The sequence below is a fragment of the Coturnix japonica genome, chromosome 9, assembly GCF_054131305.1.
Source record: "Coturnix japonica strain WE chromosome 9, WE-NBRP24, whole genome shotgun sequence".
NCBI classification, from domain to species: domain Eukaryota; kingdom Metazoa; phylum Chordata; class Aves; order Galliformes; family Phasianidae; genus Coturnix; species Coturnix japonica.
In genome coordinates this window covers 29,649,956-29,663,041 of record NC_140671.1, presented here as the reverse complement: position 1 = coordinate 29,663,041, position 13,086 = coordinate 29,649,956, and the positions used below count along the sequence as shown (strand labels likewise).

The window sequence follows — 13,086 nt, the reverse complement described above, 5'->3', positions numbered from 1 at the left end:
GCTCAGCCACGCAGCGCCGCCTCCGATTGGGCCGCGCGCAGGCGCCAAAGTGACGTCACGCGGGAAACACCAATCCGGAGCGAAACAGGAAGGGTGAGAGGCGAGGAGAACGGGATGGGAAGCGGAGAGGGTCAAACTTAATTGAGATGCGTTTTGACTTAGCAACCGATGTGTTTTTGCGTTGCTAAGGGGATGGCCTCAAAATGGCGGCCGGCAACAAGACTGGGAAAGCTCCTGAGTAAAACTAGGTTCGATAATGAAAATAGACCTAAAACCAGCCTCGAGTTAATCACAGAATCATTAAGGTTGGGGGAGATCATTAAGATCCATAGGTCCAACCCCACTGTGCCCAATGCCCACACTGAAGGAGTTAGAAAAGGGGGGAAAGGGGAGAAAATAAGGCAAAGAGCTGTTATTGATGTCTTTCTGGCTATATGTTTCATTATTGGAAGACTGGGAGTATAAGCTGGACTGTGGAGTGATAGGAAGGGGGTAAAATGAGGCAAAGAGCTGTTATTGATGTCTTTCTGGCTGTATGTTTCATTATTGCAAGGTTGGGAGTATAAGCTGGACTGTGGAGTCATGGGAAGAATGCTTCTTTATCAGCCACTTTAATATTAATTCCAGCCCCTCAACCAGTTTGCTTTCTTGCCCCCAGGAATGAAGGAGTCATTTGGTAGCTCTTGTAGTGTATTTTTAATTGGCTGCCTTCAATAGGGTGTATTACATCTGTGGAGGAGGTCTTAATGCAGCAGTAAGCTATGCAGGGAGTTGTACTGAACCATCTCTGTCCTACAGCAAGAATGAACAAGATACTTTATTGCGTGAGAGATTCCAGAGGCTTTATCTTCCCCTCTGCACAGTCTCCATTGAGATTAATCAGTCACTCGTACACATTCCATAGGAGAGCACGAATCATATGGAATCTTCTTATCAAGTTAATGAATGACTCGCCTCCCTCCCATCCCTTCTGTGTAAGGAGCCCAAGGCAAAAGTCCCACAGACCCACACGTGTTGAGTTCTGTGCTCAGCACTCCAGGTCAGAGACAAAGTTCCTCTCAGCTCCAGAAGGAATTGTTTGAAGGAGTCCATAAGCCGAGCTATGGAGGGTTTGTGGGATGGGCTGTTGGTGGATGGAGGCTCTCCAAGCACAGCTTTAAGAAAATGTATCTTTCATATGTGGAACAAACAAGCAATGTATCTAAAATAGAGCAAACATTAGTGAGAAGAGGTGATCCCACTGATGCTGGTTTCAGTTACCGGAGATGTAGCTGTGTTTCTTTGTAGCTGTAAGTCTCAAACTTTGGAATTGGGCTTCCTATTTGTAACTAGCTGCTAGAACTGTCTTATTTATTGTTCAATTCCCCTTTCTGAGGAGTAGCATAATGACAGCCCATTCAAGCGTGGGGCCTGAGAGGAAGAACCAGATTTACTCATCTCCTGGAAAAAAATAATAGTTCTTTAAATGAGCTAAAGCTTAGCACAGTGTAGCACCAGGACAAGACATTTAAATGTGTTTTAACAGTGCAAAGAACAGAGCCAGGAATGATAGTGCTGAAGTCCTATTTTCTCCTGATTAGCTGTAGAACATGTTAATTGATATCAATATAGCTGCTCAGATGGTAGGACTCATACCTGACTTGCTGCAAATGATTGCAGGTGTGCCACAGTCATTTGTGGTCACAATTCAGGCAGTACTGTGCTGTTGCGTTGTTTGAAGGTATGCATTTGAATGAGAAAACAACTGCTTTGTATGGCCATGTTGTCTGGCCTTTCTTGACTTCCTGCTGCTACTTGAGCTCAGTTGAGGGCTGAGAATAGCGTAACCTGCTGGGGAAGCAAAATTCCAAGTTTTCAGAGTTTTCTGTTCTCTCAGACTGCTATTAAATCCCAAAGCAATGACTTGGGGGAGCTGAATCCTTCAGAGTCCATCTGGGATCTCTGTGTCACTGCAGCAGATGAATTTAACACTATTACCAGTGTTGATAAAACTTAAGAATTCAGCAGGCAGACGTGAACAATCTTTTCTCTTGACACACCCAGCAGCAGTGGCCTGGGCTGGCAATGCTTTCTTGTTCCATTCCTCAGAGTTCATCAACCAAGTCTGCCATAAATCACCCCCCTGTGCCGGGAAAACTAGATTATTCATTTACTGTGTAGAAAGCAAAATGTCTTTTACAACGTGTCTCCATATCCTGGCCAAAAACCAAATGGGTATGACCTATTTTCTTCTTTTCAGAAGTACTACAGCCTTTGACCAGGTTTCCTCTGTGTACTGCATGTTCTCTGTACTTGCTATTTTTTCTCCTACTGCTTTCACCTTCCATCCCTGAGATGCTATACTTTGGGGATGCCTACTTTGAAACATGTATTGAATACACTGGATGAGTTGAAGCTGCTTTGTCAGTGTCAACGGCTGTTGACAGCTTCTATTCTTTCTCTAAGTGCAGTGCCCAGAACAAAAGGCCAGTGTAGTAAACAGCTGCATTCTGAACATGCTCACAGTCTGCAAAAATACAACTGTCTCAACATTTAATAAATAGAGTACAGGAAATAAGCAAGCAATAGTGAGGATTCATCAGGTTGCTTTTTGTTTGTTGTTTTTCAGGCATGTTTATACAAGAGAGGGTACGGATTTGGCATCTAGCAGTGGGATTGTCATCTCTGACCAGCTGAACCCATCTTCAAGCTTTGCAAGAACTTGACTGAGGATGGCCCTCAGGCTTGGCAACCAGGACAGCTGGGAGATGGTCTGTGAGCTTTCTGATTTCCTCTGTAGGTCCCTCCGTTTTATCCAAACCTTTGTTCCGAGCAAGATCTCCTGCTCTGTGAGGGATCAGTTCATGCTCAGGTCTCTCATGCCCTCTGTATGTGCTTGTATCCTGGAGCTTCTGTAGCTGGGAAGAGCACAAAAAGCATGATGTCAGCTTTGTTTACCCATTTTCCACATCAGACTGAGTCAGAGATCTGGTGACTCTGTGGTCATCATCGCCATCACTTTGGCCTATTGGTGGGAAGAAGGCTGTGCTTCTGCTCTGTCACACAGCTGCTTCTTATCACTTATTTCAGCCTATTGAGAATCCCTTTGTATTTCATTATAGAAAGTGGCTTCTGGGTAGTGCAAGGAGGAAGGCAGATGTCATTGCCTTCTTAGCTGTGTTCTGTAGTTAGCTTGTCTCTCTTGTTGAAAGCCAGCTTTCATCAGATTTCATCAGCCTCCTCCCCTCCTTTGTCATCCCAAATCCCCACCAAATCCCCCGCATGCTTCTTCTTCTGCCTGTAACCATAATGCCACTAGGAGGAGTATTGCTCTTAAAAAAGAGGAGGAGAGCCGAGCTTAGGGCAAAATCCCTGGAGCGATAGCTGTGATGAAGCCCTGCTGTCAAGCTGGCTGATAAGCACAGTATTTCAGCTCAGCTCTGTGTTGGATCTCGAGCACCCATGTCCCCTTCAGGTCTAGGGACCTCCCTTGCACCCTGACTCACCTGGCTGCACGTGTACCATGCGGCACAGTCCCTTGCTCGGCTGATTCTTGTACATGGTCTTCACACACACTTTGTTTGTGGTGCCTGGGGCCATGTCTGTGAGGAGCACGCTGTGGATTTGTGGTGACACACTGATGAGAGATGAAGGACCGGTTTGTCTCCGGCACCTGACTCTGTAACCAAGGACCTTTCCATCTGCAGCATCCCATGAAGCCTTCAAGGTGTTGGAGCCCATGTCTTCAAAGCGAAGGTGCCTCACTTTGGAGCCCTCTAGAGAAAGAAGATCCTTGTTACTGTGGGACTCTCTATGGAGCAGTTGTTGCAGCTTCAGTAGCAGCTCAGCCATATACAACCCATAAGAGTGGTCACGCTTTGTGCAGTTGATCTCCTTTTGGTCATAGACTCACAGAACCATCAAGGTAGGAAATGACCTCTAAGATCCCCCCTCATCCGACCCCAAGAACCAGGCTGAGTTCTCAGGCCTCGCACAAAGGCAGATCTGTGCCCATGCTGTTCCCTATCAGCACAGTGCTGCACACTCACCTTCTTGAGTACATGCTTTGGCTGACAGTGATTTCTCCTTTCCTGAACTGTAGATTGCAGTCACTGTCACCAGATAGGTGGTGTTGGGTGCCAGGTTCTCCACAATAGTGCTGTTGTGGGTACCATCCACCTCTATCAGCTGCGCTGAGTTCCCACGGAGTGGCCCATACAGGACCTGGTAGCTGGTCACACTGTCTGGTGTAGGAGCCCAACTGACTTGGAAGCTGTGAGGTCTGGAGTCTGAGATGAGAACCTGAGCTGGACTGATTTGCTCTGAAAGAAGCACAAGGTAGGAATAAGCATGTGGTTCGTGGAAGCAGGGTGCTCTCAGAGGAGCAGAATGGACCTGGAAGATTTAGAAAGGCTGGCTGTGCTCAAGTGCTGCCCCAATCCCTCCCCTCACACAGGGATGCTCCAGCAGTGCATACCCCTGCCTGGAGAAGCATGTGCTCTTCTCTAGCTGCACCTACAGCTCCTGCTTTCTCCCAGCCCTCTGCTTTCTGCTATATCCAAGTGTTTTAAGGTTGAAAGGAATTTTATGGCCCTGCACTAGGCAGTGCAGAACTTCTTTATAGAAGATCTGCTTGCAGAGTGACAGCAAAAAGATGCCTTCTCCTTGCTCTGTTTAGGTTTGACCGCAATTGTCTGCCTTCTGATGGGGATCAGAGCAGGAAGGATGCAGATCACAGACTGTCCTATCTTCCTATTTATCTGGGAGGCTCGGCATGGCAGAACTTCACCTGTGTCCAGTTGTGAGTACTTTACCTGCAAGGGTGGTAACCCTTATCGTCTGGGGAGAGAAGTAGTGAACGTTGGATTCAGGAATGAGTGCCACCTCATATGTAGTTTCTGGAGCAAGATTGCTCAGTGTGAGGCTGGTGTGAGCCCCAGACACCTGTGTTGTCCTCTTGGCTGCCAGGTCATCAGTTGGGGCGTACTGGAGGGTGTAGTAGCCAGTTTCTTGAGAGAGGAGCTGGGGCCATGTCAGACGGAAGCTACTTGATGTGATATCCACCGCATGGAGCCGATTTGCTTGGATAACATCTGAGAGAGAGGCAGGAGCAAGAAATCACTGATAACATTTGTACACAGGACATGGAATGCTACAAATGCAGGCCCTTTGGATGGGAGATGTGACCTGTAGGACACTGGATGACAGCTGAAGTCAATGAGGTGCAGCTGAGCATGCACTGAGCTGAGCAGCTATATCTGCACCAAGCAAGGTACTCTAATTTTTCTCTGAGCTGTTGCTTGGCTGTGGAGTGGGTAGGAGCACTGCTCCCTCCCAGCACTGTGGACATGGAACTCTGCAGCCTCCTGTGACTAATGGGATGCAGCACCCAAAGGATGAGCTACGGCACACCCAAGCACCTCTACTGCCACATGACGACTGCCCTGACCATTGAAGGAGATGAATCCCAGAAAGCAGATGTTCACTGATTTCCTTCTCAGCTCCTCCATGCTGGCAGGGGGAAGCAGTGTGTAACCTCTGGCTCTGGACCAGGCAGTGCCCTCTTGGGAGCACTTGGACACAGTTCAGACACACTTGTCTCCTGCCTGCTGGTGACTCACACAGGATGAGGGTGGACACAGAAGCACCGTTCCACAGCAGCGAGCTTGTTGGCATCCTGTGAATGCTGGCAAGGTCAAGATTAGACTTGCAGGAGTGCTGCTGCTTTTATGATGTGTGCAAGAAACACAGTCAAGCAGCAGATAAACCCCTTCTGCCCTGGATCCATAATCTATTATGCAGGAGATGCAGTGGTCTTCATCACCAGAATGGGCATTCAAGGTCTGGGATCATTTTCCTGGTCACTTGCTTAAGGTCAGTGCTAAGTGAGGGTGCTGGAGGAAAGGGAACTGAGGCAGCTCATTGCTTGTGCAGCACTGACTCCTTTCATGGTGCTATTTTATACCATGTGGATTAAGGATGCGCTAGAAGCTGAAACAGCCACTTGAAAGAAAACATTTGGGCTCTGTGTGACACCTGCAAGAGCAGAAGGTCCAGTACTCAGGACAGAGAAGAGAATGTGGTCTGTGAGTGTGATTTGCTAAATGGCAGTGGCTGGAAATAGGAAGAAATTGCTATACAGAGAGGATTCTGCACTAAGGGGTTACTTGGACATGCCGCAGCCAGCTCTGTCTTGACTCACACAGTAGAAACCAAGTGGGGAATTAAAACAGGACTTCCAGCAGGGCACAAAGCCTCCAGAAAATGAAAGTCTGCAAAGTCCTGGTTGCTTGCTCAGCTTTCCAAACAGATGCAAAGGCTGAGGCAGAATCTCTGCTTTGTGATCATAGATGCTCGCATCACAGTGGCACAGAGGACATGCTGCGTTCCTGCTCATCCCCTGTCCCACATTCTGGCTTTGGCTCTCTCCATACTCTTTCCTAGAAGCTTTAAAACACTGGGCTGTTAGAAACCAGCTCTCTGCCTGTTCTTGCTGTCTGTACAGTCACAGACGTGCCAGCAACTGCCTTGCCGAGCCCAACAAACTGGGCTGGGAATTTCTTCCAAGGGCTGCACTGGCCAAGCTGCTCTGTAGATCTGGCAGATGCAGAACACGTTACAACAGGGGATTTATGGAACAAAAACATTCCTGTGCTGCAGTCTTAATTCTGTGAGCAACAACCAACATCGCTAATTGCTCATGGTAAGAGAGTACTGACTGCCAGCTACTTGTAAGCAGGGGATGGATGCCAGCACTAAGGGTGTGCAAGCAGAGCTTAGGGGCCAAACCCTACCCAGGCACACTGTTTTCATACATGCAGTGTGTTTATGTGCTCCTGGATCAGGAGATCTGGTGGTTATAGGGGATTTTCAAGCTTGTCCTGCTGCAAGCTTCCAGAGACCGCAGCCCGGCCCCAGCATACCTAACATAGTGTCTCGCAGCTCCTTGGTGATGATGGGGAGGTCATCCACATCTACAAAGTGCAGGTGCTTCTCGGGAGGCTGGCTGGCAGCAGCAGACAGCTCCAGGTAATTCCCCCTCCCGGTGCTGACAATGAAGACTGTCACCCCCATGTCTTTCAGGAGCTGCATGGGCTCAGAGATGTCATCGCTGGAGAACCCATCTGTCACCCAAACCAGAACCTTGGGCACATCTGGCCGGGCACCAGCGTCATTACTGAAGAGCTTCTCCTTGGCAAAGGAGAGTGCCTTGCCTGTGTTGGTGTCACCCATGAGCTGCCTGGTGTCCTTGATAGCTTGCTGCACTGCACCACGGGACAGGTACCGGTCAAAGGGGAACTCCATGGTGGGGGTCGTGCTGATGTGGATGATGCTGGTCTGGACATCATTGGGACCAAAGGTGAAAGGCCGCACAAGGTCCCACATGAATTCCTTGACCTTGGAGAATTCATAGTAGGAGACACTGCCAGAGCTGTCCAGTAAGAAGAGGATGTCTCCCTCTGAATTGGAAATGGAGGGCTGAGGACCTAACAGGGAAAGAGAGAGGGATGGTTAGAAAAACGGTGCACAAACTGGGAAGAGTTGGTTATCTTGGGCCAGATCTCTGAATGCAGCGAGGAGTTTGTAGAAAATGCCTTGGAGATGTCTCAGTTTGCACTGATACCTCTTGTTAGTCAGCACAAGGCTGCTCCTGGGCACTTACTGCTCTGAGCTGCAGGAAGACACGCTCCTGGTGCTGGGAAGATGAATTTGGAATCCTTTTAGCCATCATTCTGCTTTCTGGCAGCTTTTGAAGGTGTGAAAAGGGAGAAAAAGCCACAGAGCAGAGACTGGTGCCAGCCTGCTTGGGCTGCTCCTTCAGGGAAGGGATGGGGAACGCAGGGCTGCCAAGCAATGCAGGACCTGGGGCACTGATGGGCTTGATGCAGCACACAATGGCTGAGTGTGGGAGATAAACCCACAAGGCAGCAGACAGCTGAATGGAAAGGCCCCTGTAAAATTAATTGCTTGGAGGAGATGGCTCCTGCAAAGAGCTCTGCATGCCAAGGCAGGCTCTGAGGCAGCAGGGAGGAGCAGGGTCACATAGCCCCTCCTGGGGACTACTCCCAAATGGAGGCATGAATGGCAAACCCAGGGCAGGGGATGAGTCAGAGGGTGCAATGCACCATATGTGTGTCCTCAGAGTGGCACCTGGCACAGATGAGATGTGCAATGGGAACTCGAGTGCTGGCTCTGTCCCAGGGCAGGGACATCGTGTGAACAACATGCTGTGATGAGCTCCTGTGCTGCTACAGAGAGCGGAGCCATTCAGGGCTGGGCCCTTCACCTCCCTGCTGCATTACGTGCTGGCTGAGAGCACAGAGCCATACCAGACCCATGACGAAACAACTGGAGGAACAGAGAAATGCGTTGCTTGGAGGTGACTAAGCCAGAGATGCCAGGAGGAGGCAGGAGCAGCTCACATCCAGCTCTGTATGACCCAGCACAACTCAGCTCCATGCAGACATGCACATCTGGCAGCCTGGCACTCAGAAAACACAAGCATGGCCTGGCCAGCTTGCCCACAATGACGTGTGGCTCCATCAGCACATCACCCAGCCAAACCCATCACCTCCAGGTCTCTTAACCTGCTGCTTCACCAGTGCATGCAACCCTGGTTCTGCTCTGAGCTCCTGTCTGTGTGGAGCTGCAGATTCCTCCTCTCCCCTCCACTGCAAGGGCATAAAGCCACTGACTTGGCTGCCAAGCTGTACTGAGGGATCTTGGCAACACAGTGGTCTCTTCCCAGCAAAAAAAAATCATCTGTTTTCATTTCTTCCCTCTGCTCCCCATTATTTTGAGTGGTGGTGTTTGTTTTCCAGAGTGTTGCAACAAGCAGCTGTGAAAGCTTCTGGTGTTGGCAGAGGACATTGCTCCCCAGTGGCAAACGAGGTCACACATGGAGAAACTGGGGGTGCATCCCTAGGGAGCAGACAGTAAACCCCTGTCCTGCCAAAATGAGCTCCATGGAGAAACAGTGACAAGCTGCACGGAGCACCTGCTAACAGAGGAGGATGCTGATGGAGAGCCAAGAGCCAAGCCCTTGTAATGGTGCTGGAGTGTGCCCTGCAGCTGCGGGCACAGAGAGGTAGGCAGAATGTTAGCATCCTGTAGACAAGGGTCTCACCCGTCACTGCTGGGAATAGCTGCGTGGGTTAGGAAGAACTGCAGGAAGGGCTGCAGTTTGACACCACCACGTCCTGCTGGGGGGGCAGAAAGCACAGCCCAGCAGCCAATGGTCACTGATAGCAAGTTGTGCTGGTGGGCAGTTTGGTATTTCGGAGCCATCTGAAGGGGTTGTGATCTGTCATAATTCAGTTCCACCACTCAGCCTTGTGTAAGACAGAAATCAAGTCCTCTCTATGAAACTTTTCTGCTAGAGAGGATTCACAAAAGCATCCTCGCTGCAGCGATGCTGATAGTGGCTGGGCACACCACCATCCTTCCCTTCAGGCTCTCCATTCCTTCGTCTTTCTCACTGTTCTTTGCCCTCCATCCAACACAAACATCTCCCCTATGCTAGAGGTGGGGCTTTGGGGATTTGTTACCAGCAAATCCCTGCCTTACGCAAGCAGCTGCTGCTGTTTTCTAACTGTTTCCTCACTTTACAGCAAGAATCAGCTGGGATTTCTCACTTTTGTGGGGCTCTGGGAGAAGGGATGTCCCCAAAATGTCCTGCACCATCAGCCCTGAGCGCAGCCAGAGCCCAGGGAGCAAGTGTTGGCAGCATCCTCTTGTCACCCTTGGGCTGGTACTTGTCGATAGGCACGGATCAGTCTTGTAAAGAAGGGTTTAGAAAGGATCAGCTGAAAGCAAAATGTCACCATGGAGTCCCAGCTCTGCTTATTTACACACTTGGCTTTTCTAAGAGGAAAACAGCCAGGCGTGTGCGTCCTGCTCCGAGATGCTGACAGGAGACATCCGCTCCAAGAGCTCCCCTCAGCTGGGACCTGAACTCGTGCCACGTGCCTGATTTACGTGGGACTCAGCAATCCTAGAGCAAAAAGGATTCCACAGCCAGAGAAAAATATGTCCTGTCTCAGTTAACTATGCCTTAAATGCTGCATTTGTCTTCCCTTGTGCTGTTTGGCCACGCAAGGAAAAGTGTTCTGCTGGAAGTGGAGCTGATTGTGCAGGGTGAGCAGCATTGTCTACGCCTTTCCTGGGGTTCTCCATGCTCCAAGCTGCCCAGGAGCTTCCCATCTTTGTCCCCTGAAGCTAATGAAGCTGCCTTCACTCACATTAATCCAAGACCCAAAGAAGTGGAGTTATGACCATGCATCCTCTCGGCTCAATCAGTTCCTCTCACTGAATGGTGATGGCACATCACAACGGCTCCAGACAGGAGCCCTGCCAGGATGGCTGTTTGCTCAAGGTTGCTTTTGGGAGCGGCCGGAGGTGCCCACATAAAAGCTGCCGGGGAGCAGGTACGTTGCCCACCAGCAGGTTCTCTTCTAGTTTGCAGTTTACAAGCCTTAAGTAAGCTGTCAGTACTGCAACAGCACAACTGCCTCTGGAGCATGGAATGGGCAGGAACAGCAGCACAGTTCCTGAAGCAGCCTGCATCTCCAGAGCCTGCTCCACAGCTTGGGTCACCAGCGGGCAGAATCTATTCCCTGTAATGGGATCTGAGCAAAAGTCACTGTCTGCTCTGCCCACTAGGAGCAGAATCACCCTGTCCAGGCACAACAGAACTTCATGTCTCCCTTTACACTTCTCAGGTTCAAACTCCAGGGAAAACCAGTAACCGCACCAGCAATCCCTGCCCAGCTCACCGGAGAGAAACACTCATCCCCTCCGTGTCCCCTATCCCACTGTCGGCTCCATGACACCAAACCACAGGCGTTCTCCCTGAGCAGCAGCCAAAAGAAAGCATTGTAAGGAGAAAACGTCAGGACTGAATTACAGAGATTAGACAGTGGACAACAGGACAGGTATGGTAACAATCATTGCTTTCCCTTCTCTTAACCACTGCTTTCTTTACACTTAACCCCAGTACATAGGGAGCAGTGAGTAGTCAGGACTCTCCCTCATCCTGCACTAAACTCTGCCAACTTCTTTTCCAAGGGAGATAAGTTTTCTTTCTAATAGAGTAATTTTAGAAACATTTTCCTTCATTGTGCCAGCAAAGTAACACCCCATAGGAATGGCAGAGCAATGGCAACTTCAGGTCAGCTCCTGTCCCAGCACAGTGGGGACCCCGCAGCACTCACCTTGGCCAGGTGCCTCCTGCCCCGCAGCGAGCTGCAGCCACACACCGAGCACAAGAACTGCTTCGGCCAGCATAGCAAAGTCCAGTCCTGGGCAAACTACCTTAAATCCAAGAGCTCGGCTCTATGAAGGCAGACGAAAGGCTCAGCATCAGTCATATTACGTGCAAGGATCCTGCAGAGCCCAGGGCAGCTTGTGTGCTGCTCATGCCTTGAGATCCGACAGTTCTTTCTTCCGCTGTGCCGTGGTACAATCTCTGTGTGCTGGAGGCAATTTTCCTTCCTTTCCACGTCCTCCTCGGCTGGAGATGGGGTGTGTTGCCCTCCGGAGCTCTGCTTTGCTGCTGGGATTTGCTCACAGGCAGCGGGTGTGCAGCTGGGCTGGGGTGAAAAATCTGTCCCGATAGATGAAACGCCGGCCCTGCGAGACACTGGCAGCAGTCCAGATATGAGGGGAAAAAAAAAAGAGAGAGAAGCTCAGTGAAATCCAAAGCTTCTCTCTCTCTGCTCTGGAATGAACTAGAAGGGAAAACACGTATAGAGAGGAAAGAAAAAGTAGAAGAGCTGGGGAGCGTGCCCTGCCCTGGGAATATTGGCTAATCCTTTGGGAGGAGGCTGCGGAGCACTCCTTAGGTCCTAGTGCTGCCTGCACACTTCAGCCCTGCCCCATGCAGGACTGCTCCTGCACAGCCCCCTGCCCACCTCCCTCTGGCCTCAGCTTTAGCCTGTGAGTCAAAGGGGGCTAAAGATAAGCCCATGACAAATGACTTGCTGGATGGAGGGGCTGAAGAGCTTGGCTGAGGGCTGTGGGCACACAGCCTCTCTGCATTCCCCCTTGATGGAGAAGTTTCTTGCCAATCAACAGAATCCCTGAGCAAACCCCACTTCCCTCCTCTCTTCTGCCTTGCCACCCATGTCTCTGCCTTTGGCTCCTGCTCAGCAGGTGGAGGTGAGAATATTCCCCTTCCTTTTTATCCCCACTTTCAGTTCATCCTATTTATAACTGTTTGGGAGCAGGGAGTTTGTGGCTTAACCTGACATTCTCATCTCAGCTGCAGCCCTTGGGGGTTACTGCTGTATGAAGCCCTGAGCTGCTCCTCTCTTAAATTATTACCACCCTACAGGGGATAGTGGTTTTCAAGGAAATAAGGCAAAATACAACATTCAGCTAAGCCATACAGCCATCAGTGGAAAAAACATGTTGCATATGCTGCTTTTGGACAGGTCCAAGACATTACAAGCAGAGAAAAGCTGGAAAATGACGCTCAGTTATGAAGAGACTCTTCAATGTCATCTCCTATGACAGGGGGAGTGACAACCAGACAGGATGAGAAGTAGCAGAGGAGGAAAGCTGAGAAGCTGGTGGTATTTCTGAAACCGGTGAGCCATATTTCCCCCAATTTGATTTGGTCTCTCCTGGGATCTATAAAGAAACGAAGAGGAATTATGAGCCAAGGAGCTGTGCAGGCTGGAAAAAAAAAAACGTATCCAAACTCATCAAGCAAATGGAAAGTCAGGACAGGCCCAAGAAATGAGATCCAAGTGGGAAGCCCCGGAGCCAGCCAGCAAGTTAAACGTCATGGGCACTTGTTTGTGCTTCTCCTCCCAGCCCCACCTCAGGCAGACGGGCTGGGTTTGGTACCCAGCTGCACCATGAAGGAACGTTGTAGTATCAGGTTGTATGATACCCCATACCCATGTGTCATGAACTTAGGGGGATGACTCAGCCTCACTGATTCATGCAGGCTAGAATAAGCTTCATCCCAGGGACACAGAAGAATTTGATACCCCTACTCTCATCCTCCACCATGTGATCTGTGAGATCATAGGATGGCCTGCGTTGGAAGGGACATTAAAACCCATTCCATTCCCACCCCATGCTGTGGGCAGGGTTACC

At 50.1% G+C, this 13,086-nt stretch overlaps 1 protein-coding gene across 1 annotated transcript; it reads right to left on the bottom strand.

Moving 5' to 3' along the window:
- Window positions 1-677: 677 nt before the first annotated feature.
- On the bottom strand, window positions 678-12,169 carry VWA1 (von Willebrand factor A domain containing 1). The gene is made up of 6 exons (XM_015882159.3): window positions 11,193-12,169; window positions 6,903-7,466; window positions 4,794-5,072; window positions 4,029-4,301; window positions 3,486-3,755; window positions 678-2,897 (listed from the first exon to the last, which is right to left on the bottom strand). The coding sequence occupies exons 1-6, from the start codon at window positions 11,263-11,265 to the stop codon at window positions 2,857-2,859; spliced, it is 1,500 nt and encodes a 499-aa protein (XP_015737645.2). The 5' UTR covers window positions 11,266-12,169; the 3' UTR covers window positions 678-2,856.
- Between the last annotated feature and the right edge of the window lie 917 nt (window positions 12,170-13,086).

Bases quoted from the DNA above. Each gene is read 5' to 3' on its own strand.
- VWA1 (XM_015882159.3), bottom strand. From the start codon at position 11,265: ATGCTGGCCGAAGCAGTTCTTGTGCTCGGTGTGTGGCTGCAGCTCGCT. The intron at 7,467-11,192 runs GTGAGTGCTGCG...TTTCCCTGTTAG, and splicing joins GCAGGAGGCACCTGGCCAAG to GTCCTCAGCCCTCCATTTCC. The intron at 5,073-6,902 runs GTATGCTGGGGC...CCTCTCTCTCAG, and splicing joins GCTGCGAGACACTATGTTAG to ATGTTATCCAAGCAAATCGG.